The following is a 26,318-nucleotide window of genomic DNA, read 5'->3' as shown; positions in this document are numbered from 1 at the left end:
CTCCTATGTGCAGCTCTCTAAGCTGAAGACAACTTCCAGCCACTACTGACTTTGAGAGAGTTTACCAGGATAAAGAGAATGGGCAAATAAGGAGGATGCTGCAGCTCTCCCAAAAAGTTCCAACACTCCTAGAATTGCTTGGAGCTGCAATCTTGAGTTAGCAAGACCAACCCCTTCAGTGAGATTCCAAGGACATTCTCCCTTTGCTTGCTGGTGAGCAAGTACATCACTGCTCCCTCTTCCAAATAAATTGAGCAAGAGCCAAAGACACAGAATACAATAATGGATGTTCATCCCTTGAAGCCCATGATTTTTTCCTTTACTTAGGGAAAGTTTGGGCTTGGTGTGGCTCACTGAAACCCATAAGCTTTTATTCCTGTGCTGCTTTCTATCTGCAGTGCTTATTAGAGCATCCAGCAGCTTCCATACAGAAGTGGCTTTATCCACCAATTTAATGGCTACTCAGCTAGAGGTATCCAATCCTGCAGAGCAGGAAAGAGAAAATATAACCTGTGGAGACTCAGATCAGCACCCAGCCCAGATCTGGGAGCAAACATTCTGATGGTACCACCAGGAGCTGGTGCTGCTGGCAAGGAGCTCCATTCCACCTCTTGGAATGGCCCAGCTTTCTCACTAATGACAATGTGCTCCTTCATTATCTTTCCACATGGACATCTCCTCATGACTGCTCTTCTGGCTTCACATCCTGGGTGAACTCTGAGCACCACAGGGCAGGAGGCTGGAATACACAGCCACCACAACCTACCTGCATTTTAAAATCTGTGAAACACCTGCAGAATCTGGTCAGACTCTGAGTTCACATCAACTCTGCTCGTGACTTGCACACATTCATGGGACCTGTGTTCCCACTTAGTCTCAGCAAAAGCAGACCTGGATGTGTGTTTGATTCTACCTTACTTGGATGAAGAAGGGAGCAGATCCTGGAGACAGGCACAAAGCAGCCTTGATTCAGCACGCTCAAAACCACCTCCCTAAGCGCAGCACTTCTCCTGGGCATTTTGTCTTTGCAAAGGAGAAGTTGTAAGTGTGAACAGATGAATTAGAAGTGAGAGGGGAAGCACTGGGACAGCTGGAGTTTTACTTAAGCCAATATGTGCTGTCTCCTGTAGGTAACTCTGGGAAGAAGCAACGTTTGGGTCTTCCAGCCCAGGGGAGGCAACTGGAGTCACTCAGCAGGCACTCAGCACGGTGATGACACCTACCCCTGGATGCTGCTGCTCCTGCTGAAGGCAGACACGCTCCCACAAGGACACCAGATGCTACTGCTGTCTGCAGTTCGCTCAAGTGACGAGCAGCCACGTGCCTGGGGCTGGGAAGCAGCCCAAGACAGGGAATGCCATGGGAGCCTAGAGAGGCTGCTAAGCTCACATGAGGACAAAGCCTACCACAGGCCACAAAGATTGGCTCTCAATCACACAGCCTGCTCCAAAAAGAGAGGAAATAAAGAAGGGCAGGCCTGAGCAATGTATGGCTGAACATTTCAAGGGCTGACTGCGCTCCTCACAAATCACAGCAGCTCCCAGGTCAAAGCTACAGACTCCAGGAACTATGTGGCTTCCTTGAACATATGGAAATAATTCATTTTGTCATTACTAACCCCCATGTTCGAGAGATGTGCAAGTCAGGGAGATGTCATGTTCTGCAGCACAAGGGTCATGACTGAGAGAACTGACCCTGACAAATCTCACCTTCACTGAGCACAAACTCTAACTGTTGCACCCAGATCCTTCCCACCTGGACTTGTCTATTCAATCCTATCAAGCAAATCCTGTAAAACTCTTCCTACTGCTTTTAATCCCCTTGAAGAAATTACTTTCAGATCAAACAAGCCCTTCTTGCAGGCCAGACCAGCACTAATTCCTTGAGGAGACTCTGTCCCTCTGGGTGCTGCTGCCACATCATTTCTGTGTTGTCAGCACCTTGCCTGCACACACAGCCATTGCTCCATGGAGCCTTCATACCTCCTAAATCCACTCTCAGACTTTCCTTTTCCATCCATGGCTTCAATCTGCAAGGGCCATCTGCACTCCCACCCACTCTCACTAGCTTGCACTAAACTAATTGAATAATTAAATGCTCAACACTGGACATGGCTGGCTGGTCTGAGGTCTGGAATACCCTTCCCCATGCTGAGGTTTCCCACTGGTCCAGGCTTTGAGCTGTCTCACCTGTGAGACTGTGATGCCACATTTCTTGGCTAGCTCTTCTTTGGCTTCCTCACTGGGATAAGGGTTGCTGAGATGGGAATAGAAATACTCATTCAGGATTTCCGTGGCTTGCTTGTTGAAGTTTCGTCTCTTCCGCCTTCATGTGAAGAAAAAATGGGAAACAGAAGGGAAAAGAAAGGGAATGAGCACCAGGGAACCAAAAATAGAATGCAATTTTAGATACTCTTGAGTTTCCCAATTTCCTCTCTCCCCGCTCTGCTTGCATGGAGAGCAAGACTCACAGCCAGAAAGCTTCTGGTCTGACCCCTTGCTGGTGACTGCTCTCTCAGCACCTTTCAGAGCAAGCAAATCTCCATCTCAAATTTATTACCGTATCCTCCAGCTCACAGCAGAGTCTGAAAACTGGCATCCAGCTCCTCCACCTGGGAAGGTGACTCCTGACACCTGGCTGTCATGACCAAAGACAGTGCTACTCTGCAAAGCTCTGTGCTGAGGAAGCACAGCTGGATATATCCTTGGGGAGGTCTGTTCCATTCACACCTAGGCATTATTACCTGTCTGCCATTTCTTTCCTTGTACCCCTGGTGTAGCTGCCTCTCCTCCCCATAGCAAGCTACAGCCCAAGCTGCAGTCTGCACCTAACCAGCTTGGGAAATGAAGTAATTTTACAGCAATTTGAAAATCTGGGACATAAAAACAGTGGGAAAAGAATGGGAATCTAGGGGGGACAGGATGGCCTGGAGGATAAACTTTCATCCCTAACTGAAGCGCACGTTTTCACCACAGAGGCTTGCTGCAATATGCCACAGGATTTCCTTCTGCCACAGCAAAACCAAGATGTGCAATTCTCAAGGTACAGCTGGGAGCCTCACCAAGGGATGGTTTAAATTGCAGTCCCCTCCCCTGCTGAGTCACAGACAACCGAGGCATAAAGAATTCACAGAATTCACAGAATGACCGGGTTGGAAGAGACCTTCAAGATCATTGAGTCCAACCCATGCTCTAACACCTCAACTAAACCGTGGCAAAAAAAAGGCAAAAAACCCTCTCTGCCTCAAGTCACGGCCCTTCAGCTGGGCCCTCAGTTTACTCCAGAGCCAACCAAGCTGCCCAGCAAACCTCCTGGAGCCAAAAGGCTGGGTGGGGCGCGGACTCACCGTGCATCCAGAAACCGCGAGCGCAGGATCATGACGGCTTCGCACGTGCTCTGCTTCAGCTGCATCTGGATGGAGCTGAACTTGCGGTGGATGATGCTCACCATCCGCTCGATCTCCTTGGGCGAGATGGGCCGGGTCCGGCTCTGCTCGCGCAGCAGGTTCATCACGTGCGTGGTGAACTCGTTGCACGCCTGGCACGGCAGGAAAAGCAAAAGGAACCCCAGGATGGGAAGGTCATTCGGTGGTGTCAAGGACGGGGCAGAGGAAGCGTGGCTATGGGAGGAGATACGACTGCAGGCCCCGCTGGCTGGGGATTCTCAGAGCAGGCTCAGAGCAAGAACGTTCTGTGCTCAGGGGATGATGCCTTAAGATTTTAGCTTTTGTATTTTTCAGATCCTGTACTGCTTTAGTGTATAACTCTGAACTTCATATAGAAGTTTAGTTAACTCTTCACGTTTTGGTCAGACAAAACAATCTTTCTAGGCCTGAGATCCAAGGACACCCTCTGCCTCAGGCCCCAAAAAGGATAAACAAAAGTGAAATTGGGGGGGTAGAAAATTGCATGTGTCTGACTTCATTACCTGAAGCTGTAATTGGAGAATTAATCCTTGATATGCAAATAGGCCAAACTTGTGTATGTCTGAAAAAGTCATGACATCGTCTATTTTGGGTGTAGCCCCTTGGGGAGGCTTCATCTGCCCTTCATGTACCTGAAGGCCCACCATTAAATATGTCCACTTTTATCCTTTAAACTTTGTCTGGCCTCTGTTTCTAGCCAGAAACAGGCATCAGGGAGAGAGAAATTTCCCTGGTCTGCCAAGCACAGGGTGTGAGAGACTCCCAAAAACATGCTGGGAAAGACAGCAGCCTATTTCACTGCTCTCGGGGGGGATCATGGATGGAGCTGTGGCAGATGAAGCCCCAGGATTCACAAAAAGCATGAAGAAGTCCCAGCCACTGTTTTGCTGGTTGTGACTGAAGGAGCTATAGATTTATCTGAGGAGGACCACGCACCTCTGGACCCACTGCCCTATCTCCTACAGCCCCACCATGTGTTCTGCAGAGCCCCTTGTGCATCACAGGGGCAGCTCCCAGAGAGACACGGCCTTACTCCGTGCTCTTGGCACATCAGGTAAGCAGTAAATAAGGATAATAATTAAAGCCTGAGTGAGGCAGGAGCCCTGACAAATAAGGGCAAGCAGGTAACAATCCAAATTAGTTTGCTGCTTGCACAGCACTGTCTGGCTGCTCCTGCTGTCCCCATGCTGAGCCTCGAGGACAGGGCAGCGAGAGGAGCCAGGGGACAAGGGGGTGATTTTGAGGGCAGATCAAGGCCACTTCAGTCCCCTCTCCCTCATCCCCATGAGCACCTCACTGATGGGGTCCTCTGAATCCCAGAACCAAGCCCCAAAAACCAGTGGGCAGTGATGGCTGGAGAAGCCTTTGGTGCTCCTGGGATGTGGGTGGCTGCTCTGGGGACAGTGTCTGCAGTTCCCATGCTACGATGAGGAAAAAGGGGCTGGCAAAGGAAAGAAACACTGGATTTGTGGACTGGTGACCTGGGCTTGACTTGCTGTGTCTTACCCCACCCTTCCAAGCTGAATTCCCACCATGGCTCAGACCCAACAAGGAGACATCCCCAAGGCCAGCTCCAGCTGCTGACTCCCATCTCCCAGGATAAGTGCTGGCTATCAGAGCTCTCAGACACCCCAGAAATTTTATATCATCTTCTCTTGGCATGAAATAAAGAGCATTAAAGGCAAAATCACCACTGATTGCCGTGCTGACCCAGCAGCCAGACTGAGTAGCTATGGGCTCAGTTGGGACTGAGCTCCCAACAGCTGGATTGGAGAGAGTGGGAAGGAGGTGGAAAAAACCCTGAGCCCTGGTGTTGCAGGAATCTGGGTGATGCTTTCAGAGATGGTACCAGAGATGTGGACCAGCACAGCCACTTGCAAAGCCACTCAGTGGCAAAACCAAACCCTGTCAGTGGGTTGTGAGAAGGAAGAATGCAGCCCATCTCACCCTCTGGGCCTGGATAAAGGCTTCTCTCACCTGGGTGTCTCTTTGAGGAGACAAGGAGAAGCAAAACCAGAATCAGAGCATCAAACAAATAAAACCCCTGCCCAAGGGGAGGGAGAAGCAGAAGGCCCTTCCCTGAAGCCTGTGCCAAGGGCCTCTCCCTAGCTTTGGGTAGCAGAGGACATGAGGTGTCTCTACCCCTTTTCAGCCTGAGAGATGACCTCTGATGTGCTCTCCACTCCCACCCACGTGGGATGGCTGAGGGGTGACAGCAAGGGCTGAGGAGAGTTACCAAAGGTCATCCTTCCAGCCAGCCCTCTGCCTGCTCCCTGCCTGCCAAAGTGCCTCTCGTGGCATCACTGTGCTTGGCTGCTCCGTTACCAGAGCCCTGCCTGGCCACCCTGACTCCAGCTCTAACCCTGGAGCACCCTTCCCTCAGCTTGGCCAACGTGGCCACGGGGATGAGACATCCCCCAGCCCTACCACACATCCAGTTAGCCAGGAAAAATGGAGGCTTTTACTGGATCTAAACCCGAGTGCTGAAGGCCCACCAGGCCCCTGGCACTGGTCCTGCACCCAAGGAGGTGCCACTTTCTTGCTCACATCCTTGGGGTAGAGACCACAAGGTCAAGGTGCACAGTGGCCAAGAAAGGTCTGCAAAACATCAGGAAGCACTTGAAAGGAACTGTTTTTGAGCACTGACCTGCAAAGCTCTTAATGAAATTGTCAGTGTTACCAATAGCTGTGTTCATGACTCAAGTAGATTTTCTTTTGAGTAATTTACTACAAGAAAAAAGACCTTTTTTTTTTTTCCCGTGGAAGCAGCCTTTCAAGGAGAAAATATATTCAAGGAAGACTCTGATGCAAGTCTTACTTGGACAGCTGTCATCACTGATGCCAGCATATCAGAGAGGCCTTTTCCTTCAGAGGGCCAATTCTGGGTAAGATATCAGGGGAGGAGTGAAAAGTGAAAATCCAAGGGGCAACCCTGCCAAGACTATTCTCATGCCACACCCCAGCATCAACCCCCAAGCCTGCCAACTCCAAAAAAAGCTGGTGTTGGAGTGAGAACACCCAGAGCCATTTGCCCGTAGGCTCCTAACAAGAGATGTCGGTACGACCCAGGCCGTGCAGATCCACGCTCCCCGCTCTGCTCCCACCAGCACCAGCACCACGAAGGAGCCTGTTACCTGCTCGTACTTCTCCAGCTCCGTGTGGTAGATCTGTCTGATCTGGGAGAGTTTGGCTCTGTAGTCGGAGTGCTCCACCGAGTTGTCGGAGCCGGCTCCTCCGGACGCGGCGGCGGCGGCGGCGGCGGCGGCCGAGCCCCCTCCCTTCTCGGGGCCCGCCACCCCCTCGGCCAGGAGCATGTTGTCTAACCTCATCAGCTGGGGGTCCGTGGGCTCCTCCTCCTGCGCCCCCCGGATGCTCAGCACTGCAGGAGACACAATGGCGAGAGGAAAGCCCTCGTGAGTCACAGCTGGACTGACCCCATCAGCAGTGTCGCAACTCAAAATGTCCCTCAGACATTTTTGGAGGTTCCAGGCCCTGGTCAGAAGCATTTGAGACCCTGGCAGGCAGATGGAAACAGCTGTGATTTTGAGTTTGAGCCATGGAATGAGTTACCAACCTTGCAGGAAGAACAAGAAATTACAAAAGTTTAGATATTATAGTAAAAGTAGTTACAAAGTAGAGGGAAGAATTTTTTAGTATTGTACAAGGGGGTTTTAACACCTATACAGGGGGGTTTTTACTCTATACATGGTAGCCAGAAGTTTTAAGACGGAAGAAAGTAGGGCAGTCCTGTTCTTCCTCTTTCTTCTTCCTTACCTCCATGTTCTTAATGATGTTAGCATTTATAGATTGGTTTAGAGTAGAAAAGCACCATTTAATATAGGTAGTAAGTATTAATGCAAAACTATAAACATGTATCACATAATATATCATATAAAAAATAACAACAACCCTAGGAGGAGGGAGCGAAGAAGAAGAAAGCAGTCAGAGAAGGTGTCAGGGTGTGTGTGTGCCTCTGCCTGAGCTGCTGAGCAAACCACAGTAGCCAGAGAAGAAAATCTTTTAGATAACTTCCAATAAACTGCCCTGAGACTGGACAACAAGAAGCTGCTGAGCCTTTCTTTGGAAGCACAGGTTAGAAGAGAGACTACCACCACATGGAACCCCTGAACCAAGCCAGGGTTCCGACACAGCAGGGATTTTGTCCCTTCCCAACAGATTCCCCAACAGGTTTCCCAACAGGTTCCCCAACAGGCATCCTGATGCTGCAAATACACTGCAAGGACCAAGCTTGGTTTCACTCATCACTACTTGGCTTCCAGCTCCCTGCTCCTCTCCCTGCTCCTTCTCCTCCTTCTCACAGGACAGAAGTAGGGCAGAACTGGCAGTGAGCTCACCACAGAGCTAACCCACAAAGCCACACTTTCTGCTCCAACAAGCAGCAAAACTCCTAGCAACAGCACCCAAAAAAGCCAATAAATGTACCCATGCTGGCTGCCAGAAGCGATAGGGACCATATCCAGACTCAAGCATGAGATGGGAAGCTGGAAGTCTGTAGCCCTGATGCCATCTCACTCCTCTCATGTCACCCAACATGTCATTTACATCAACCCTGGATGGCAGAGAAAGACACACAGAGCCCGGGGCAGCTGTGCCTGGTTTCCACATCCTGAAAGATGGACTGTGGAGGGGGCCTGAAGTCCATGCTTTTAGCCACGTGCTGGGAACATGTAAAAAACAGGTATGAAATAAATTTTATTCTTGGAAAAATGCCTTTTCTTTAAGAATCCAGTTGTTCCACTGATGTCTAAACCATGCTGAGAAAAGGAGCAACGACGAATTAATCCTCCCAAAGTGACTTTTCAAAAAGCGAATCTTCCTCCCATCTTTCTGCTCCCTGCCTAAATTACTGCTCCAAGTAAAAGTTCTCCTGTGAGGGCTTTCCTGGAAAAACAACAAGGGAGCACCCCAACAGCTTGGGATGTCCCATGTCTGAAAAATGGAGGTGCCCTATGTGCTCCCTCCGTGTCCCCCTCCAAGGTCTGTGTTCAAACACGGAATGCTACCATGAGATTTCCACGTGCACACACAGAGAGCTGCATAATAAACAACAGAAATAAAATAAATCCTTGCTGAGCGAATAAAAAAAGGCATTTCCTAAGGGAGAACAACTGTATTTCCCCATCTCATCTGGCACAGGGACTCTGAGCACACACACCCCATGGGCACACATTCTTTGCACATCCAGAGCTGGGAAATGTTGAGTGGATTTTGATAAAGCCGTGCCTGCTGACACCTGAGATGAATTTGACCCCCTCCCAATCCACGGCACAAACAACAGCAAGTGATTATTCCTGTCATTTAAAATAAAAAAGTAGGGGAAGATCTGTTAGCAACAAGAAATAAAATCACAGCAGCTAAAAAACCCCAGCAACCACCGGGTATGGTCTTCCCTACTCTGCAATAAGTTAAAGATACAGCTATTATCAATAGAAAATTGAAGTAAAAGACCCTGTTGAGAGGTTTGGTTAAGACTAAAAAGAGCTTTTCTAAAAAGCCTCAAAGCCTACTGAAATTACTATTTTCAGGACATTTCACTCATTCATTTAATTTTACTTTATTCATACATGTGGATCAGTTACTCATTCATGCATTTATTGGCATTTTTTCTTATTAAAATATGCACTGTCAACAAAGGTGGGAAGGTGGGCAGAAAAAAGCCCAAGAACAGTAAAACTGGAACTAAAAATAAATAATTCCATGCTAGGGAGGATCATTTCTATATGGAGGAATGAGGGCAGAGAGCCAAATTTGAAGCTGAACCCTCAGGAGACAGGACCAGCATCTCCCCCCACCACGAGAGGCTTCCCGTGGCACCCAGCCATGATAAATAGATCCAAGGGGAGAGGACAGATTTCATCAAGAAAATGGTTTGGGGTCTATGGTCCATAAACTGAAATATGAGGCAAAAGTAGCCAAATCCCTTAAAAAGAGAAGAGGAAAGTTGGCAGGATGCAGCAGGGAGAGAGACTTGCCATGCAAATAAAAATAATAAATTCCTATTCTTCCAGGACAAAAAAATAAATAAAAATCAGTCAATTAAAGCACATCAAAGGCCCAAATACAAAAGGAAAGCAACACAGGTTAAAAAAAAAATAATTCAAAAACACCTCAAATAAACAAATCAAAAGCGGAGTTGCCAAAACAGGCGCATCTGGATTTCAAAAGGGAAATATTTTTAGATTAAAAATCTCAGGAATCATTGACCTGACAGGTAGGCACGAGTGATTAATTAGTTTATGTTTAGAGAGCTGCTTCCTGATGGAAAGAGCTGTGTATTCCTGGGAGCCTGATTCCTGTGCCACACGCACAGAGCAGCACCCGATGGAGGAGCTGTGTCCCCCACAGCAGAGACCTGAACCAGCCTGGGCTTGGCTGCTCACTCCAAATAAAGCCTGGGAGTAAATAAATGCAAAGGCCAATGTGTCTAAGCAGGACTGATGCTGCTTATTTATCCCTGAAAGGCTGTGCTCAGCCGAGGAGAAGACAAAATGATTCTTTAAAAGCTCCTTTTTTATCTTCCCTGTGCTGGACCCAGCTCTGACACACCTCCTGCCAGGATGCCTGGGATGCTGGGCTCCTCGGCAGCTCCCACCCTCCAAACTGCTCCCTGTGATGGCATGAGGAGTTTGGGATGGGTTTGGCAGCACCCAGACTGTAGTGCCCAGGCAGCTGGTGGCAAAAGAACCCTGCTCTCCCACCAAATTAATACAGAATAAATGAAGCAGAATGGTCCTCAGTGGTCCAAGGGGCTACAGGCATGTAAGCACCAGGCATCCTCAGGACCCCCATTTGCTGCCCCGGATTAAAGAAAGAAGGGGAAAAAGGAAAAAAAAAAAAGAAAGATAGCGATTGGCAGCTGGGGGAGGGGCGGGGGGGTGGGGGAAAGGAGAATTCTTGCAAGATTTTCTGTCCTTGGCTCATTTCCTGCTGGCTCGGCAGCCTCTGGAGCCGTGGTGCTTGCCACTAGATGGTGCTCAGCCCTTGCCCAGGTCCCCTGATGATCAAAATGCGTTTTTAGATGTAAATATATACAAAAAATTTTAAAAAAATGTATATATATACACATACACATATACACACACATAGACGTGTGTTTTTATATATAGATATAGATACATAGATTAGATATAGATGACATAGAGAGATATAGATGATATAGATATAGATAGATATAGATATAGATAGATATCCTGGTGTGTTTTTAAAGTAAACCCAAGGCATGTGCCCTGTCCCTGCTTGCACTGCCCAGCTGGAACATGGCTGTTACAGGGTCACCATCCCTGAAGGCAGAAGCAGGAGCATCCATGGAGCCACCAGCCTGTGGTCCAGGCATGGTCACCCCAGGGTCACAGAGACCCATTCCAGCAGCTGGAAAATGGTTCCCAGCTTCCACATTTGCTCCTTCTCCCTTCTTGAGGAAGGGATCACAGCCACAGGGTTCAGAGGACATGGACACAGCCCAGGCCTGGGCTGGCTCCGTGGTGTGGCTGCAGTGCAGGACTCAGGAAGGGGTGGCAGGACTGATCTCAGAGAAGCAGGTGAGAAGACAAAGCCAAAACCAGCTCCTTGGCTCTAATGCCTGTCCTGAGATTCAGGGACACAGCATGGAAAGTGCTTTGAGCCACCAAAGCTTCCAGATGTTCCAAGATGCTTTCCACAACTTCTCCAAGGAGCACCTGCAAAGAGCCAGCTCCATGCTCACACAGATGAGCAGCCAGCAGCCCACATGTCCCCACAGGTTGGCACCTACGTGCAGGTCATGCAATCTGAGGTACAGCCAGGGCAGGAGGAAAAGCACTTGCCAGACACCTTTGGAATAGACACCACTCTGGGGATGGCCTGAGGCTGTGAAGACACCTAAGAAATCCACAAAGGAGGGCACCAGACTCCTCTGGCATCCATGCCACCATCCCCTACCTTATTTCCTTATTTACTCCATTTTTCTGGGAGCATTTTTCCAAAGGAATCTGAAAAGCACAGAAGCTGAGCACACAGTCATCTCTCTTTTCCAAGGCCACACCAAAATACTTCCATTTAGCAACTCTTTCCTCTCCACCCCTTCCAAACCCTCCAAATTAGAGGTGTGCAGGCAACATAGACAGAAGTACATGAAGAAGGCAATCAAACATGCTGGGGGTGACAGCAGAAGCTAAGCAGGAGACTGTGGCTTAGCAGTAACAACAGCAAAGGACCTTCCAGCTCCAAATTTCTTCTAGAAAGGGCAATTTATCCTGGTGGTCAGTGTCTTCAAGCTGAGGAGATGTGGGAAGCAGGACCAGACTCTGTACAGCCCCTCACAAGAGGGTGTGGTGGTGACACATGATGCCAACCCAGGTTGTGATGATGAAGCAATCGGTCCCCAGCCAGTGTGGCTCCTTCTCTGCTGATTTCAGCAGTCAAAAGCACAGTCCTGCAGAATTTCTGTGACAGCCTGGTTAAGATTCCCTCTGACCTTATCACTCTCCACAGCTCCTGGAAGGTGGCTGTGCTCAGCTGGGGCTGGGCTCTGTCTCCAGGCAGCACTGACAGAACCAGAGCACACAGCCTCAAGCTGCACCAAGGGAAACACAGGCTGGATATTAGGAAGAAGATTTTACACAAAGGGGATAAAGTTCTGGAATGGCTGCCCAGGGAGGTGGTGGAGTCCCCATCCCTGGTGTGTTTAACAAAGCCTGGATGTGGCTCTGGGTGCCAGGGCTGAGTTGAGGTGGTGGGGCTGGGTTGGACTTGATGATCTTGAAGATCTCTTCCAACCCAGTGATTCTGTGAATTCTAATGACACAAACTGGCAGCTCCTCTGCAGCCCCATTTGCTGACAGCACCAGCCAAGGGCTGGATCTGGTGGCTGGGCACTTAAACAAACCCAGCCTACAAAGGAACCTTGGGTGGTTTTAATGAGTTTGGGAGGAGTGCCTGCCCTCCCACCCCAGCTCGGCTGCCTCTGGATGGGTTTATCATGGTTGTTCTGCCCATTCCCAACTCGCTGAATTGCCTTTCCAGGGGGACATTTTAAAGGAGAAGGAGATTTCAAGTAAATGATTGCAACTTATCGAAAATAATGTGCTACTTAGCATCGGAGACAAGCATCCTGGCAGGCAGAAATGGGAAGCAGTGCCGGAGCAGATGGGAGTAATTACATTGTGATTTTCAGAAGGGTTTTCTTTTCCTGCCTCCACTGTGCCTGAGATGTACTGGGAGGTGGGAACAACCCACCCAACAACGGAGTTTTGGGAGAGGTGGATAGACAATTCTTCTTGTCAGGCTGTGAGGGGGCCTCAAGTGCCACTTTCTCATCGGGAAACCAGGGGTGTCCACTGCTGGTGGAGCACTTCTGGCTGCTCTCACACAGCCTCACGTGGGTGAGGTGCCTCCTTCCCACCAAGGCACTCATTTGCCCCAACAACACCCAACCCAGACATCAAGGTGTAGCCCAAATCCTTTCCTAGAACAGTGGCTGCCCCTGAGGGTGGTATAGACAAAGGAAGATGTGGCAGTTTCTCCCTGGGAACCTCAAAACTCCTGCACATGTCCATGCAGCAAACAGCCCAGCTTTGAAACACACGTGGGACAGCGGCTCTCTTCCAGCCTTTTGGGATTTAGGATCAGCAACATTTGCTTGGGGAGACCCAGCTTCAGGACCCGCACAAGCTCACTGGAAAACGTTGGTATTTTTAAAACTTTTTTTACAGCTCCAGGTCTAAACAAAACAGCAAACACAGGGACAGCTGCAGTGCCAGCAAATGCCTCTCCTAACAAAACCAGTAACTAATCTCCTTACTTTAAGCCCATCTCAATATTCCCTTGAGCCTGAGACTACATTTGTGAAGGCTGAGGATCAGAAGACTGAACTTGGGACAAGAATACTCCCACCTGCCTCATATTTGAGGACAATTACAAGTTCATGGTATGCACCTTCCTTATGTGTCGTTGCAAGCAGGTTAGGAGAACTGGGGTTTGCTTCCTTGGCTGATCCATGATGTCACAGGCTTGAGTTGCTCTTCCCAAACTTTCTCTGTGCAGAGAAGTTTCCAGACTCCATGCATGCACCTGAAGTGTTGGGTTTTTCTCCTATCCAAGTGTACTTGCAGCCTACTTTCTTTTGAAACATCAAATCCCCCACAACAAGGAAAATCCAGAGTCTTGGATCCTACCACAGAATCCTGAATGGCTTAGGTTGGAAAAGATCTTAAAGACCATCTCATTCCAACCCCATGCTATGGGGAGGGACATCTTCTACCACCTCAGGTTGTTCCAAGCCCTGTCCAGCCTGTGCCAGGGCCTCACCAGCCTCACAGTGCTCTCTTTAAACACAAAGTTGCCTTCAATATCCAATGCTCAGAAGAAATGAACTCCCAGAGCTTTGTGGAAGTTACTGAAGCACCTCCAGCTGGATCTTCACCCTGCCAGGTCAAATGTCCACGAGACACAACAGAAATCTCTTCTTGGCAGAGCACACAGTGTCCACCTTCAACAGGAATCACAGTGTTTGTAACAAAGGTGGAGCACTTCAGTGTCAAGTAATCACAGGAGTTTTAAACCTTGGTTGAATATATTCACCATGTTTACTTAAAGCCACTGAGAAAATCAAGGTCAAAATGCAATTACCTATTTCCAACATAAACAGAAGCTGGAATTTCTAAATACACAGACACGCCCTTCCGGGGAGCAGGAACTAAGAGAAGCTCATGGTTTTGGTTTTTTTTTTCTTACAATTGACATTAAAGTTCCCCTCCTCACTTCAACCCTTCCAAAACTTACAAATGGATGAACAGATTTTTGCTCAAATTTTCCAAAACAGGCTGCCGTGAGATGAGGCATGGAAAAATTCAGCTGGCAAAACAGCTTTTTGTGCATCTACTTATTTTATTTATTTCCCAGCAAAAGGAGGAACTCTGTGAAACCGATGGGCCATTTCTGTCACCAATTTTCACTGTGTAAAGCCATAAAATAAACGAAAAATCCCAGCAACAAATCAAGAGAGAGGCTTGTACCCATAAGCACTGCAAAGGCACCCCGGATCATTGTAAACCCACCTCTTCTCCTAACACAGGAGTGTGCTTCAGGGCTCTTTGGAAACAAAGCAGAGATGCTTTTAAAGGTGGGGAAATATTCCTGCAGTCCATAAAACTGTGATGAGATACTCCCACAGAGACAGGAGCAAGTCACATCAGTTCAGAGTAATGGGCCATGTAGTCCTGGAGGTCAGCTCCAGCCATGGCCAACAAGCCCAAGTGGACACTCAGCCCAGACCAACAGAAGCATCAGAGGCAGCAGCACTTCCCCCAGATCCCTCCTACCCACCACCAGTTTGGAAACTTGCATCACAACTCAAATTCAGATCAATCAAAAATGCTTCCTGAATCAAAAATGAATTCCCTTCCCACTTCATTTTATCTATTTCCCCCCTCTCTCTCGTTCTCTCATTTAAATAAAAAAAAAAGGGTAAATTTCAAACCAATTAAACTGCTTTAAAAATGTAACTTTGAAAAATAGTAACTTCCTGTCTTTCTGGGCTGAAGGTGTCCAAATTATTTGCTGAATCCAACATAAAAAAAAAAAAAAGAAAAAGCTGCATTTCCCTCAAACCTTAACTTTGGGGTGTAGGAAATGGGAGAAGGGAATTTGGCACATGCTAGAAAGTTTCTCAGCTCCCAGCAGCAGCTCTCCATCACTTCACGAGGGTGCAGCTTGGATGTGCCATGGAAGCTGCAGAAGAGAGACACTTATTTCATAGTGCTGGCAAAGAGTCTGCACCAGTTTTCTCCTAACCCCATCCCAAATGCCAATTGAGTTGCCACAGTGAATGAGGATCTGGCAGCAAAGCGATCAAAAGATCTGGAAACCTATTACTAACATATTCTCTGGAAAAAATATTCCCCCCTCCCCCCCCCCCCCCAAGTGGACAGTGATCAAAAATAGAAAAAAAAAACCAAACCAAACAACAACAAAACAAAAAAAAAAAAAAAAAGAAAAAACAAAACAAAACAAAAAAAAGGCACAATGTTGCTGTGATTACTGAAAACCAGATTCTGTGAAATGTGACTCTGTGGGGAAGCTGAATGAACACAGATGAGTTCATCTTTCCAGTCTTTCCCTGTATCCTGGTCCTGGCTGACCAGCTTAGCCCATGGCCAGCGACTGAGCCTGGTATGGAAACTTCTGACACCAGCCCCACACACCCAGTTCTTGATATGGATGACTGTGGTTCAAATTTAAGTATTTTATGTTTGTCTCCTTGCAGTCCTGATGCCAAAATCCACATTTCCTCATGGATGCATTGCTGCAGGCTGGTGGGCTTGGGCAGCAAGACTCCCCAGCTGGAATTTTCAAAGCTGATATTTGGGGACAGGTAGCACCTTCTGCTCCACACGCAGATGTTTGAGCAGAGCCTTTAGCAGCAGAAAGCAGGCTGGAAGTACTTCCACTCATTAAAGACAAGGCAACTAGAGCCTAACACCCCACCAGTGGACAAACCACTTCCTCCCCTCCCACTCACAGCAGCTTCAAGCCTGCCTCTGCCGTGTCCCTCAAAGCACAAACCCTCACAACTCCACCTAACTAAACACATCTGCTTCCCCCAGTAACATACTGCAAATAACCCATCACCCCAGAGTCAAACTCGGCTCAGGGGACTCAACACTGTTTTTCTGGCACACTCTGTCCTTGGAAGAGCACAGACAGATTTTGGCCATGCACAGGTCCCCTCCCCACCCCGCTGAGCACCAAACTAGGCCAGGCTCATAGTCTGAAGCAGGCTGATGCTGGGGAGTGATGCTGCAGCTGGCTGGAGCAATCCCACACTCTGATCTCAAAAGCAGTTTTCCCTTTCCTAAGCAGGGCAGGATCAGCAGGCTCCAGGCACAGCCCTGGGTTAGAATCAATCCCTTATCTGCATGGGCAAACCCAGTGTCTCTCAAACTCTCCACTGTGCTGACTGCACTCTAAGGGAGAGATGGTGCATGGCCTCCTCTGCCCCACCACAGCCAGGACCAACCTCCAGCTGCTCAGAGCAGCAGAGGCAGGAGTTAAAGGAAAGCAGAGTGAGATTCACCACTGCTCTGCTGCTAGGCCAGATTTGAGCAGAAGATGAGACCCAGCTCACTGACCACAGGCTGACCTGGCTCAGGGGAGCAGCACAAACCATGGAGAAAAGCTTCAGTCCCTCCAAGATAGTCTGTGCCAGGACTTCACCTTTTCCTGGTGGAGTTTGGGAGATGGAGCCAAGTCCCCACAGCAGCTCCAAGAGAACAAATGGTCTCTGAGGAACAGAGAAAGCCATTGTCCTCACTCAAGGAAATGAGGAGGACCTGATGCTCCTCACTCCTGGAGCCACATCCCAGGCGTGGACCTGGGGCTGCCTAAACCCTGCAGGAACAAATCAGCAAACAAAGGATGGGATTGCTCCCAGGTCAGGTCCAGCCATAAACCCCCTCCTCTGAGCGCTGGGCTGGGATCTGTGCGGTGCTTTGCATATGAATTCTCCTCACTGAAAAGAAATGGGTTCTTTGAATGAGCTGAATCTGTTAATGAGAAGCTGGGGCCTCCAGAGCTCCTCTGAGGACAAGGGTCCCACTTCAACTGCCCCAGGCAAAGCCCTGAAACCTGAGAACAAAGAAAGAGAGGTTTTCTCCCAGAAGGAAGCTGCCTTTCCAGCCTGCTCCCCTCTCCAAAGGTCATCTTCCCTGGACACGCTGTCTGCAAAAGGCTGCTCAAAGCACGTAGTGGCTGGGGCATGAAAGTCCTAAGTGGAAAGAAAGACTGGCAGAAACCCAGGTTAAAAAGCTGCATTTCAGATTCCATTCTCCTGCCATCCTTCAAAAATGATGACCCATGAGACTCCATCAAGGAAAGCTGGCTTGGAGCTCATAGATGCCAATGTCCTACTCGAGTGTCAGGTTTGCTAAATACTCTGAAGGTACCTGCTGCCCATTACACCTCCAAGAGCACTGCCACTCTGCTGCCAAGTTGATGGCCTTGCCATGGGCCAGATTCAGGATCTTGTGCAATACAGGAAAGATCTTCCAGGTCTTGGAGCCAAGCCATTGCATGGAATATACTCTTCCCTCCCTTTCTCTCTCAAAGTGGGCAGTACAGAGCCACAGCAGACATCTTTACAAAAGCTGGGGACAGAGAGGGAACTGCTCCCACTGCAGAGTGCCCTGCAGCCACGTCCTGTCCCTCCACTGCCAAGGGACCTCCCCACTTCCCACTTCCAGGCACGTTTTCTGCCCAGATCACCTTCCCATTTCCAGCAGCAACCTTCAATGCATCAGAGGAGCTGAGGGTGGCCCTTGCCTCACTCGAAGGCAGCCTCGTTCCCTGGTGCTTGAAGGATGTGGCTGTAGGAGCAGCATATACTCGGGGTTTTTTTGGTGCATGAGAACAAGAGGGAAATGAAGGAGAAGGGAGAAGCAACTATTAAGCAAAGATTCTCCACCCAGTGTAAAACCTCAGGGATGGGTTTTGCAGTGGAAATCTATGGCCCTGGACAAGGGGAGGTGGCAACCACTGTTGAGTACAGGTGGATCAGAAGTGCTACCATGGGTCAGTCTCCTCTGAGGTTCAGCCATGGCCCAGGGTCTCTGCCTTGTGGAGGCTGGACACTGCTGAACCCTGACAGGCATGGTCTCCTGTTCCAGAAGCATTAGAAACCATCTCTCCACACATGCACCTCTTGACAGCCGTGGCAGCAGGCAATTCAAAGCCTTCTCCACGAAAAATATGAAAATAAATTATACACCTATAGGTCAAGTGCAAAGCAAGAGAAGCAACCACAACTAAAGCCATCAGAAATCCCACCCCAACTCCTGTTGCTTTCATTTACACGCAACATATTCACCACTGGACAATTTCAGGCACCCACTTTCAGTGTTACAGATGACACCAAAATGACAGGACCAGACCCAGCCTCCCTGAAGCCTGTATTCATGTCACCCCTGAGTTGTTTTGAAGTAGCACGGCTCTCCAGAACTACATGTTCCTTTTAACTCCTTGAAGACTTCCCTTACACACAAGGTGGAGTCACCATCTCTGGAGGTATTCAGAAGACAGGCTGACATGGTTCTTAGGGACAGGGTTTAGTGGTGGAGTTGGCAGTGCTGGGTTAACAGATGGACTCGATGATCCTGAAAATGATTCTACAATTCTGGGTCTTTCTCTCCACACACAGATCCCACCAAAACCTATCTGAATGCTCCTTTTTCATTTACTTGCTTCCCAAGCTTATCTCACCCACACCACCACAGAGAGGTGAGGTTTGCCCAAACCTAGACACTCCACCGAGCTCCCGTGGATAAGCTGCTGCCCTGAACCCAACTCTGCTGTGCTCCAACGACGGCAGCAAACAAAGGAGCACATTTTTTGCACGATGCTCAGTCCCTCGTGCCACCGCGCCGACCTGCTGAGCCTGGCGTCCAAGCCGCTCCTCGGGCGTGCCAGACAAAGCCCGACTCTCTGAGAGGCAACAGCCGGTCGGCAGCGTTTTAAGGCCAGAAAATAGCTCTGAACGTTCAGTTCCTTCTTTAAATAGAGGCCCCTTCTGTAAACGATCTGTTTGGACAGGAGGGAGAGTGCTGCAAGTCCAAGCGCTTGTGAAATAGGATCGGCTGCCTTCACTCCCGCTCCATTCAAAACATGTGGGGGGAAGAAAGAAACTCAGAACTGGCAAGGCAAGGCAGGAGGAGAGAGCCCCCACACGTCCGCGCGGCTGGGAGGGTGCGAGACGCCAGAAAAAATGGGGAAAGAAACTTGAAAATAATCAATTAGTGGCATTTCTGTTTCGAGGCGCCTGCGTGTGTTTAATTATATCCCATGCAAGAGGCTGTTGACGCAGAGTTCCGTGCCGTGGGGTGGTGGTGGTGTAACGGGATCCAGCTCTGCCTTCAACCTCGGACAACCTCGCTCAGGGCTTCACCAGCAACTCACCCATCCCCACGGGCACGGGGGGCTCACACCCAGCCCCACCAGACAGACACACGGACACGCAGCTCCCCCTGCTCCTGCGGGAGAGGCCCCGCCAGAACCAGCGAGGACATTAAAAAGGGAGCAAAAAAAGAGGGGAAAAAAAAAAAAAAATCTTTGCCCAATTCCGGCTGCGTCCCAGATCAAAGATCATCTCCAGCGAGGCCATCTGGTCCTTGTAAATGTAAAACCAAATTGAAAGCCCTGCCCTCACCTCCTCCGACTCCCTCGGCAATATTGCTTTTAGTGGCCGGGATGGCCAAGGAGCTCGCAAAAGGCATCTGTATGTAATAGAGAGCCTCCGTGCAGCTGGGCTGGAGGCTTCCAACCCCCTTTCTGTTAATCACCAAGCAGAGGTAAATGTTTTCTTTGGATCTCTAGGGGCCCTTTTATTCCTAGGGCCTTTGGGAAGAGTCCATGGCAGCAACCCTGGGATGGAGGAGGGCTGTTTCTGCATCCCCATTTGCTTCTCTGTGGCTGCAGACCAGGTTGTTGACCCGTCAATAGGGACACACTGGGAGGGAAGACGACCCCACCACCCCAAAATCCATGCACAACCCTTCTTAAACAGCCTAAGGAGGCTTCTCCTACCACCACTTCTGGCCTGGGATGCACAGGGGGATGCAGAGAAATAAACAGCTAGAAAGAGGATTGAACTAAGCACTTCCAAAAACAGGATGTCTGAGCCAAAAATTCCTTGTGAAAAAGCCCACCACTGCCAACCCTAATACTCCAAGCTCGACTTGAAAGGCAAGCAGGATCCGCTATCAGAGAAGAAAGCTACACCGGAGACGTCGCGGGCAAAGAAAAGGCAGCTTGAGGAATTCTTACCCATCAAGCTTTATTGTGTTATTCCAACTAAGCACAGACAAAAAGACAAATCTCAGCTCCCTACTTTCATTTATAATTGAACCCAGTCCAGAAGGATGGAGCAAGTACCATCTGTAATGCAGAGTGCATTAGCAGCCGGCAGAATGAAATATTCAAATTACTGTAGGCTACCTCGCATTTCAATGACAGGGTTACAAAAACCTGACTTGTAAGTGGAGATTGGACTGGAAGAACAGAAAGTTTGTTTCTCCAGTGCATGAATTAACCTAACAAAATGTTACTTTCAGGGAAAAAAAAAAAAAAAGCACTTGCACGAGTAATTCTGCAACATATCCCAATAGGCACGCGAGAAAAAAAAATATTATTCCATTTCCTTATCCTAATTGATATGTTGTCCAGGGAGATGAAAAAAACTCCTGTTAAGAAGGACAAGGCTTTTCCTTTAGGCTGAAGACACTGAATAAATAGACTTAGTGCTGGCACAGCACTTACCAGCATGTACAGGTCCCATACACAGGACAGCAGGAATGTGCATCCCTGGGCTGTGCCAGTGCAATACTTGCACGGGCTGCAGCCTTTTGATGTGTTGCACCATTTGAGTATGCAAATCAGCCCTTGATTTTGGTGCTTGTGCCTGTGCTGGGATCCATTGATATCGTTAATCAGGGCTGCCGAAAAGCCTGACACAGTAAGTGGCTGTAGCCCCTAGCAGTAGTCAAGATAGAGTGACAGGCTCCATTTAAGATGTCACAGCATATAATAAAGTGTAAAACTATACTTAAAATAAACGAGATAGAAACAATAAACTCGACTCTGGGTTTGAACTTTCTGCGAGAGCAGCAGAGAGATGTGATACACACATGTGTGTGCAAGCAGGCACGGACCTGGGGAGGCTGGAGGGGATGGTCCCCCACCAGCCTGCTGCCCAGGTGACAGCAAGGAGAGCTGCCTCCTGCATCCTCCAGGTTGCTTCTCAGTAACCCTAACATAACATCCAGTCTGCATATGGGACATCTCTGGCATTTCTGGATATGGATGTAAAGAAGGAGAAGGAGGAGGAGGAAGACAGGGAGTTGTAACTGGGATCTGCCAGGGGCTGAGGGGATGGCCAGGCCGTGATGGGCATGTGACTCCATCAAGGAGACCACTGAAGGACTGAGCTTTGCTTCCAGCAGCTCTCCAGAGAAGGTATTTACCCACCTGAATGGATATTGGGACAAGCCAGTCCAAATCACTCTTCCATCCTGGGCACCCAGGGAGCATCACTGGCTCCTGGCCATGCTCCCAGGATGTCCCTTCCTCTCTAACCCTGGGTAATGCCAGGATGGGATGGAGGAGCAGCAATGCCATCAGCATCTCCATCCTGGGCTTGGCCACATGCCCTGGGGGCAAGAGCCACAGCAGATGCTGGAGCCCCTCCCTGGCAGGATGAGATCAGTCCAATGCAGGGTGGCATTGTGGGGGGATACCAAAAAAAAAACCAAACCCATTTCACTCCCCAAATAACTCCTCTGCACCCCAAAATCTCCTGCGTGCCTGACAGCAGCTCTCGGTGCTGAGACAAACCAGTCGCTCTCTGTCCTGCTAAGCAGTTAAATTAGAGAGTATTCAATTAATAACAGCTGAATATTCTGTCACATTTAGGAAGATGTATGGTAAGACAAGCGAGTTGTGATGTCTGTGACAGAAATGATAAAAGTTCTCCCGACACAGCCTGGCAGATACTTGGCTGGAGGAACCGCTTGCTCTCATGGACTCCAACGTCAGCACAGACACCAGGCCCAGCGCCTCCTTCAAAGGAGAGACGCTCCAAATTGCACGGGAGAGCCGCTGCCAGAATGGCTCACAGGCAGCTCCCTCCCGGCCTCCTTCTGGAATCCATCTGAGACACAGGGACAAGCCCCTGGAGAAGACCTTGACCAAGAAAGGTCCGAGGCAGCGCCTGCCAGCTACCACGTGGCAAGCAGCGCTCAGCAGAAGCTGAAACCCTCCAACATCACCTAAAGACCACCCTGTGACGTTCTTCCCAAGCTGCCTCAGTTTACCCTTCTGCCAAAGGAACTGTGATTACACCCCAAGCTACCCATGCCAGCAGGGACCAGGGCAGTGCTGGCATGACACCATGACCATGGACAAGCACCTGCTGTCCAGTAGGACATTCTGCACTTAATTAATGGGTGCTGTGTGGCCAGGGGACACACACAGGGAGCAGTGCTTTTGAGGCTGCCTCCTTTTATTCTGGGGGGTTGTTTTTCACCGGTGTTGTTTGCGAACACAGTTTTGTTGCTAAGAAACTATCTTCATATTGCTCGGAGAGCAAAGACAAAGCAACCGTCAAAATAACACCCTATTTTGACAGTAGCCAGATCGTAACCATAAATGATCCATTTTCCCTGCTCTCCTGTATGCTCATTAATGCGATCTAAATACCATAATCCCATATATAACCCACACCCTGTGTGTTCACATGCACGGTGCCAGGGCCTCACGTGCAGGGGGCTCCATTGCATCCATTCATCCCCGAGTAAAAGCTGAAAGAAATCAGAACCAGGAAGAGAAGGGGGATCCCCAGGGAGGCCCCACGGCTCCCTTCTAGGCAGGAACATGGCACAAGGTCTTTAAGCAAGAGATACATGAGGAATAACTGGGAGAATTGGCCACAGCAGATGGCACAGCCCTGGTTTGAGGAGAAATCATTTGTTGGTTTTGGTTTTGTTGGGTGAGATGGGTTGGGGTTGCTTTATGTTCCGGGGGAGAAAATGCAGGGGGGAAATAAAATCTTTTCAGTATGTCTGTGCTATTTGCTGCTTTTATACTGGGGGGGGGGGGTCCTGTCACATGGGGAAGATTAGAGAACACCCTCACTATCACCTTAATACAGGTATCTATTCCCATGCCAAGTCCTCAGGATCCTGAAAACCACTTTGCCAACAAATCCTCCTCTTAGGGCAGGAGGGCATCACCTTTACTGCCAGAGCATCTCTGGCCCCTCTTTGCTGCTCCTGTTGCCACCTGGATGGGTCCCCTAAATGGCATGAAAAGCAATGTATTTGCCTCCCTCAAAACAAACAAGCAAACAAAAAAGGCAGGAAAGGGACAAAGGACAAAGGCACATCCAGGGCAGCAGCACCTGTGGGAAGGTGCTTCTTAGTCTGATCCAGGACCATCCAGGATGATCAATGAGGCTAAAAGGTTTGGTGGAGGCAGTGAGGTGCCCTACCTGCACCAAAAGCAAGAGAAAAGCACATGGCCTGTTGGCCTGTTTGCCATGGATCTGCTGACACTGATTTAAGGGCAGAGGGAAAGTAAGGTAAAAGATGAGGCTGAAAACTGCAACCTGTTGTGCCAAGGCAACTCCGAAGGGTCTCCTGTGTTTTAGCAAATTCCTGGTGAGAGAAAGGATGTCTGGAGTCACAGCCACGGCGGCTCTCCACACCCTGGCAGGACAGCAAACATGGAGCTGCCATCCTCAACCACCACCCAGCCCTGGCAAAAAGCAGCTCGAGAGGTGATCAAGAGCATGAACCCACTGCCAGAGAGGGATCACCCTGCTCTGATTCCCACCCCTATGATTTCCACCCCTGCACGGGTGCAGCAGCAACTCAACGCCTGCAGGCAGGGGCCAGCAGAGCTTGAGGAGCAGCGCCTGCCCCGAGTGCTTCTTAGGCAAATAAGGAAGAAAACTGAAGCTGTGGGAAGCAATCCTGCAATATCTGGGTTGTTTTTTCTCCTCCCCTGGGCCAGCTGGAGCACGGCTCTGGCTGATCCCTTGCTTCTGCATGTACCCAAACTCCAGCCCAGCACCGAAGGGCCCGTCTCCCATGCAGCAGCAGCTTGCCACGTGTGCTTTCCCTGCCAAAACCCCGAGCTCCACCCCACATTGGGAGAAAAAGGGAAGGGCGAGAAGAGCTCTGTCGAAACCCACCAAAGCCTGAACATTTCCCTGCAGCAGAACAAAAAAGCCCTTGGAAATCTCTTCTCTGCTTGGGTCCCCCGACCCACATGAAAGAGGCATTTTTCTGGGCTAATTACACAGGCTGCTCTGAGCCTCCTGGCAGAATCCGAGCTGCAGAAGCAGACATCAAAGGGCTCCCAACTTTAATACAGAGAGCAAAGATGGAGCAGTCCACGGGAGAGCTCTCCCTGTTGCCTGCACTGGCCACCTGGGAGGAACGCTGGCGGTACCTCAGCTCACAAACCCCCCCCAAGTGAGGACAAATGGGGAAGGAAGAGGGGCACAGCTTTTATTTGCATGGCAGGCTCCCAGCAGGCCCAGGCAAACAGCTGGGGCTGCTCCTTGCAGGACCAACCATGGTCCCAGCAAAGCTTTCTGAAGCCTTCCTTCAACAGAAGGACCAGCTGTGGAATCTGTCTGCTGTCTGGGGTAGGCAAGCTGTGGGGCACTGGATGGAGGTCAAGTTATGGAAAAGGATGGGGCAGGATTCACTGCCACACACCTGACAGTAGTGGCTGCTATCACGGCTGGTCCAAGCACCAGTTGCAGGCATTGCACACCTCATTTTCCCCAGAACTAATGCACCCTTTGCACCTGGAGCTTCTGAGGTGGTATTTTCCAAACAGGTACTTCCCCCTAAACAGCAACTTTCTAGAGGAAACCTTTGTCCTGTTCAAGCAGCATCGCAGGCTGTGCCTGCAGCTCCTGACACAAGGAACATGAGCTCTGCTGCTTCCTGCTTATTTGGGAAAATGAAAATGACTTTGCTGTCCCCTCCAGGAAAGGGCCACCAGCCCCAGACCATGAGTACCTCATGGCCATCTGTCCTAGAAAGTGGCCAAGTCTCCTGGCCTTCAGCAGCACAACCTGGTGTGTCTGCCACAATCTGCACTGGAGATGACTGGGGAGGATGAAGCCATCCTACTAGCTCCTCCACCTCCATCTTTCCTCTCCTCCTGTGAGCTTCACAAGGCCTTGCAGCACAGCCATAATATGCTCCACAGAGCAACCAGCCCTTGCTCCTCCTCGCTTATGCGATATCTCCAAAGCAGCAAAGCGTGACCAGAGATCCTATGGGTCTTCTTCAGGCTCTGGCCCTTCCATGGGCAACAATTACCTGAGAGTGCTGCCACAAGACATTTCTGCAAGGGGAAAGGAAATCCTCAGGGGATGCTCCACCCTTTGGGAAGACCAGCACGCTCAAAACCGTCACGCGAGGGATGTTGGCCACCCTGCTGAACCCATCAAGGTCCAGCCCTTGGTCTCCCCACCGGTCCCCAGCCTCGGCTCCAGGGGCACGCCGACAAGGAAGAGGGCTGGACCACACGCCAGCTTCCTCCTGGACGAGGAGAAGGAAGACCAAAGGCAGGATGGGGCTGGGCCAGGCAGAGGAAGGTGTCAATTAAAGCAATGAGGGCCTGGGCATCCCTGTGCCTGACAGGCGGGCTGAGCGGAGCTGACAGCCGCAGCGCCAGCTGGCTCCCCCGCCCCGCTCACCGCAGTGCTGCCCCGCACCCGGGCACCGGCGTGGTGCCCCTGCCCTGCCCCCAGAGATGCTCCAATAATGGGAATTATCTTGATTCGGGGCTTAAGCAGGCCGCAGGCAGCCTGGAGGCGGATTGGGAGCGTTGGGGCCGGGTGGGATGGCACAGGGAGGCGCTGGGTGCTGCTGGAATAACAAATGAGCGCTGCAAGGTCTCAGCCCCTCATCAAGATGGCATCAGTGGAGTGCCAGGATGCTGGCAAGGTGGAAATCCACCGGCTGGGTGGTCTGCCTGCATCTCCGCTTCCCCTTGCTTGCCCCCAGGAAGCACATCCAGGGAGCCCCTGCTTCACCCCCTGCCTGCCCTCCCTGCAGGCTCAATCTGATTACTGCTGATACACATCTCCTACTGGGCTCCAAAACACGCTCTTCCCAGCTGAAGGATTCGCATGGACACGGAAAACTTGTCCTGATTGCAGCATTAATGGTCGTGTGGCCCATGTCATCACCAAAATGGCCTTAGGGGGAGAGCTGATGGGTCTCTGAAGTCATCAGGACTACCCCACCTCATCTTGCTCCCCTTATTAAAACCATTCATCCTGGGAGCTAAATGAATATGTTTCATCTTCAAATGCTGAGACACA

The 26,318-nt window shown here is 50.0% G+C and overlaps 1 protein-coding gene across 2 annotated transcripts in view; it reads right to left on the bottom strand.

Moving 5' to 3' along the window:
* PBX1 (PBX homeobox 1) overlaps positions 1–26,318 on the bottom strand; it is a 127,899-nt gene that overhangs the window by 19,525 nt on the left and 82,056 nt on the right. For both annotated transcript variants that reach the window (XM_077785260.2, XM_077785259.2), the window contains exons 3-5: positions 6,559–6,803; positions 3,347–3,537; positions 2,190–2,325 (exon numbers count right to left, since the gene is read on the bottom strand). In XM_077785260.2, coding sequence (XP_077641386.1) covers positions 2,190–2,325; positions 3,347–3,537; positions 6,559–6,803 — 572 coding nt within the window. The remainder of the gene's footprint in view (positions 1–2,189; positions 2,326–3,346; positions 3,538–6,558; positions 6,804–26,318) is intronic.

The sequence above is a fragment of the Lonchura striata genome, chromosome 8 (assembly GCF_050655825.1).
Source record: "Lonchura striata isolate lonStrDom1 chromosome 8, ASM5065582v1, whole genome shotgun sequence".
Taxonomy (NCBI): Eukaryota; Metazoa; Chordata; class Aves; order Passeriformes; family Estrildidae; genus Lonchura; species Lonchura striata.
This window is presented reverse-complemented; position numbering and strand designations above follow the sequence as displayed.